Genomic DNA, 5,091 nt, shown 5'->3' with positions numbered 1-5,091 from the left:
GTCGAAGAAGTTAATAAAGTAAAGGGTAATGTGTAAACCACTCTAGGGTTGCTCCTTTCAGGGTTGTAGCGAAAGTTTTATGCATGAGGATATCATCAGTCGAGTACAAGATGACCTGAGTGGCGTAGACAACAATGTGCTCATCTAGGTTGGTGATGCCATCATACTAGTCTAGGGTGAGAGCCTTCAACTACTTAAGAAGTGAGGTATTTGTGATGCCATCAATGAAAGGGTGTTAGCGGTTTCCCCTATTGCTGAGGAGTTGTTTGTTGCCCCTCAAATTTTAGGGGTAAGGTCATATTCACTTTCTTCTTCCGTTTCGTGGATAGTGCGAGCACAAGACACAACTCTCTACATTGAGTTTGGGTTATCAGGGGTTTCCTTCTCCTTCTCCTTCTCCTTTCTAGTTACTCCTCTAACTTCAACCCTTATTCTCAGCCTTGCACTTTCCTCCCTTAGATCCATCTCCTTGGAACCCTTCTTCTTGAACTTAGAAAACTCTTGTTGCATCTGCCTTTGTGCCTCCAACATAATGACTATGTCAACCAAGGAGGGTCTTGATCTTGTCTCTCTTGTTCCTGCAGTCTTACTCCTTGTAGATACCATGAACGCTTCTTCTTTAGAGAATATATATGTCGGTCCCACAGTGGGCGCCAATTTTTCTTACAAAGCCATGTATATCATGTGAAAACTTTAACAAACACTACAAGCTTTCAACTTTAAGAATATTTCTCCTCCTTCAGAGTACTCGTCCTCTTCTAACTAGACAAGGGGTAGTGTTTGCAAAATACCCTTTGACACTTAAGTCAGCAAAGTGCATTAGAAGATAATTAATGTTGTAATGAATGAACGTAATTAATATACATCGTAGAATGTGCTATTTATACTACTATTTATGAGTCTTTATCTGGATGGATCTAGGCCACGTGACCTAATCACCTGTTAATCGTGAAGTAATCCTTTCTTCCTTAACTTAATTGTGGATCATCATAACTAATATGTGTTGTTGATATCAAAGTGTTCTAGCTGAGTGTGTACGTCGGATACATGTCAACTTAACAGGATGACATGTATTCATCAAGGAATAGGTCATGTGTCGTCATGATGTAAATGTACCTGGACGTATACAATACATATTTAGTTAGATAAAATGTAAATAGAATCTTACTCAAAATATACGAAACCAAATGAATTAATTGATTGTTTATCGCACACTTATATGATTATTTTCTTAAGGTGGAACAAGCGAAAAACTTCATAAATTAATTAAATGGTTATTAAGTTAATATAATATTTGTTTACAAATTGATTGAGTGATAATCATAAGACAGTTAACAAAAGATTTAACTATATGATATCAACTTATCATTTTATATATTTATTTTTATTGTATTTATCATTAATTGTTTTAAAACCCTTTACTTTATCTATTGTTTATATTGTAACATTTTATTGCACATTTTATATATATATATATATATATATATATATATACGGTTCAGATTTTTCCACTCCAACGAATAGCTTAGTAGCTAAGAATGGAAAGTACAATATGACAATCGTTATCACATGAGAAAAGATAATATTATAATTGCGGAATCTCACTCGAAAGCAAGCACACAGAGAAAAGAAGATAAGAATATTGAAATTCTGGAAGCTTTATTCAGTGACCCAGACAAATAAAAACAAAAATGCTTCCAATTGCATGTCCTTTTAAAACCAGGAAGAATCACAATGACACAATAGGGGAAGAGTGAGAGAGAGAGAGAGAGAGAGAGAGAGAGAGAGAGAGAGAGAGAGAGGTGTTAAGAAAGCAAGAGGGTGTGTACGAGATGCAACGGTTCAGCAACACAGTGATCGGATTCTTGAACTTTTTCAGCCTCTTGGCATCAATACCCATAATCGGGGCAGGTCTATGGATGGCAAGGAGCAGCACAAGTTGTGAAAATTTTTTCCAAACCCCACTGTTGGTGGTAGGGTTTGTGGTGCTCGTGATTTCCCTAGCTGGTTTCATAGGGGCATGCTTCCATGTGGCATGGGCATTGTGGCTGTACTTGGTCATCATGCTCTTCCTCATTGCTTCCCTCTTTGCTTTGACCATATTTGGGTTTGTTGTGACTGACCAGGGTGGGGGAGTGGAAGTTCCTGGTAGGGCTTACAAGGAATACCATCTTCAACGTTATTCACCATGGTTCACCAATAGGATCAAGGATACTCGCTACTGGACCACCATTAGAAGCTGTATTATTTCCTCCAACACATGTTCCAAGCTTTCCGTTTGGACCCCTCTTGATTACATGCAGAGGGATATGTCCCCAATTCAGGTATATATTCACAAAATTTCTTATTAACTTGCTAAGAAAATCATATTCTAAATTGTTCTTATTTCTAGTTAACACAAAACTTCTAACACAAACTCAACTCAATCAATTCTATAATATACACTTCTTTTTCCTTTTTATTTTTCTTCTTATCACATCATATAACTTATAAATCTATCATTTTTATTCTTTTTCTTTTTCTACAATCATACGACACCTTTATGTTATATCAAATAATACTATCTCACATTTATTCAAATTCTTCTTTTAATTATCTTTGTTTGTTTGCTGAATATTATTTATACATATATATGTATTGGTTTCAAATATTTGTCTGTGCATACGACTGGTTTATTTTTTTGTAACAAGTTATTCCTCGTTTGTGCAATAGAGAGAACTTTGTATGGATTGAGAACGTATATATGTAAGTCGTTTAAAGTGATTTAAGTCGATTTTCACTCGTAATGTTATTCTCTTCTTTTACTCTTATTATCCTACCAAATAAGGAGATATATAATTTCTTGAAAAAAATTGATATGACACTATATTCTATTAGAAACCCTAAAATATTCAGTTATTATTCTCTTTTTATTAAGTGAAGAGAACTTTTGTATCTTAAGAAGAAAGAACGTGAAGATGTGAGATTTTAGTAAATCCTCTTGAATGTTCGAATTGTTTTTGTTTTCTAATGTCTACTTTTTGGTCTATGCTCTTATAATTGGACACATGAAAAGGTCCAAAGTAGTTGGTTTACTCACATCATTATCTCTTTTCCACAAAAGAGATTCCCCGTCTAATATTTATCTCTCCAAACTAAACTATGGCTCATAGAAAGAATAAAAAAGTATACTTATTTTAAAATCTTATATTTTTGTGAACATTTTCTTCAATTAGTTTATAAGCTGAGATTTACTTCAATTATATATTTTAAATTAATTTTATAAAATTAATTTATAAAATGAGATTTACTTCACTTATATATATTTTAAATTGATGTAAAATATTTAACTCATTTAATGAAACAGTAAATGTTTTTTATTCTAAATTTAAAAGTGAGTAGTCTGGTGTAAGAAAAAACATTTTGCTACTTATTATTATGATTTAATAATGCAGTCCGGGTGTTGCAAGCCACCAACAGCGTGCAGTTACAACGAGGAAAGTGTTACAATAACGCAAGATCCGGATTGCTACCGTTGGAACAACGCCGCCACTCTGCTTTGCTACGATTGCGAGTCTTGCATGGCCGGTGTGCTGGAAAACATGAGAAGGGACTGGCACAACATCTCTGTTCTTAACGTTGTCGTTCTTGTGTTTCTCATAGGTATTTATTCCATTGCTTGTTGTGCTTTCAGAAACGCCAGAAGAGCTCAAACTGATTATCCACATGGTCACAACCGCATGACCAAAGTTAAACCCAGATGGGATTACTATTGGTGAGTCTAAAACATCTATTTCCTTTAAAAAAACATGTTTCATTCCACTTTTTAATTCTTCTATTCAAATTTTGCTGTACAATTAATATTTGCATTCAAATTTTATATACAGTATTTTCACAAAACTTCTAATATAATAATGAAAAATCCCTCATGATCACAAAAAAGATAGATAGATAAAAAATAAAAATGATAGTTTTATAGATTACAAGAAAAAACAAGAGAGAAATAGAAAGAAAAAACAAGTATATAATAGAAAGTATGTGTATCATTACTTTATAATAATAACAGATAATTAATGAAACCTATTATTTTGATTGGAAGTAAAGTTCTCAATAATCGAGTTATTACTTTGGTAGTAAATTTGTTGCAATTTTTATTAAGTTAAATTGAGAAGAAATTCACAATATGAAGAATATTTTCTAAAACAAAAGTCAATAAGAATATAGAAATGATTAACTAAGTTCTTTTTATGATGTTAAAAAAAGAATTAATAAAGTAATCGAGTATTTCAATCCGGGTAGGCATACCTGTATAAAACTATGCATGTTTTTTTATTGTTAATTAATAGTCAAATTCAAATAGATTTTAATGAATAGGACAAGAAGAAATTGTTAGAAAAGGTTTTGCTAGTACAGAAAGAAAAAACAATATGGATGGTTCAAAGATTTTCAAATACTTTCATCTAAATGGAGCATCTCTAATGATTTTGTAGAATCTGAGTATTACTTTTAGGTACATAGATTTAGTTGAATTTTGCATGGGAAAAAAAAGGTTAGTGTTAGAAGCTTTAATTATTTTCTTTGATGGAAATGTGAATGACAGTAAATGTTCCAGCTTTTTGTACATGTGACACCCACATGAACATGCCCAGATCTATCTTTTGACTGCAAACTAATGCTTTTGGTGTCTGCTTTTTCTTATAGTTGGAGATGGTGGTATAACAAGAAGGAGGAGCTTTTTTGAATTTATACCCACAACGGACCTATGCTTTTACATTATCCTCTACGCTTTTACATTATCCTTTACGCTAGATTGAAAACACCGTATCGATTAGAGATAAAGTCAATTTATAATATATAAATAAATACAAACTTTACTTTATAAATCGACTTAACTACAAATCCTCTGTTGTTGTTTTATCTCAGAAAGATAATAACATATATCTGCCTTTTCACTTTACTTTAATTTACACATTTGCTTTTTAATTTTTCAGTACCTATCTATAACTAATTTCCATTAATAAATAACTAAATTTTTCTCTCATTAATTAGTAACCTGTTCTGCATTTCACATTTTTTTATTCTTCAAATATAAATTGTTTCTTATTTTAATTT

The 5,091-nt window shown here is 32.1% G+C and overlaps 1 protein-coding gene across 2 annotated transcripts; it reads left to right on the top strand.

Annotated features, from left to right (window-relative positions):
• The first annotated feature begins 1,732 nt into the window (after positions 1 to 1,732).
• On the top strand, positions 1,733 to 4,878 carry LOC108345229 (tetraspanin-6). Of its 2 annotated transcripts, XM_052867294.1 has the most exons (4): positions 1,733 to 1,973; positions 2,127 to 2,324; positions 3,435 to 3,754; positions 4,681 to 4,878. In XM_052867294.1, exons 1-4 carry the CDS (start codon positions 1,833 to 1,835, stop codon positions 4,718 to 4,720), a joined length of 699 nt encoding a protein of 232 aa, XP_052723254.1. In that variant the 5' UTR covers positions 1,733 to 1,832; the 3' UTR covers positions 4,721 to 4,878. The 2 variants fall into 2 exon arrangements, with proteins under 2 accessions (XP_052723254.1, XP_017439299.1); XM_017583810.2 differs by having other exon boundaries at positions 1,734 to 2,324.
• Positions 4,879 to 5,091: the final 213 nt, after the last annotated feature.

This window comes from Vigna angularis, chromosome 8 (genome assembly GCF_016808095.1).
Source record: "Vigna angularis cultivar LongXiaoDou No.4 chromosome 8, ASM1680809v1, whole genome shotgun sequence".
NCBI classification, from domain to species: Eukaryota; Viridiplantae; Streptophyta; class Magnoliopsida; order Fabales; family Fabaceae; genus Vigna; species Vigna angularis.
Note: the sequence above shows the minus strand (reverse complement) of the source record. Positions and strands in the feature narration are given on the sequence as shown.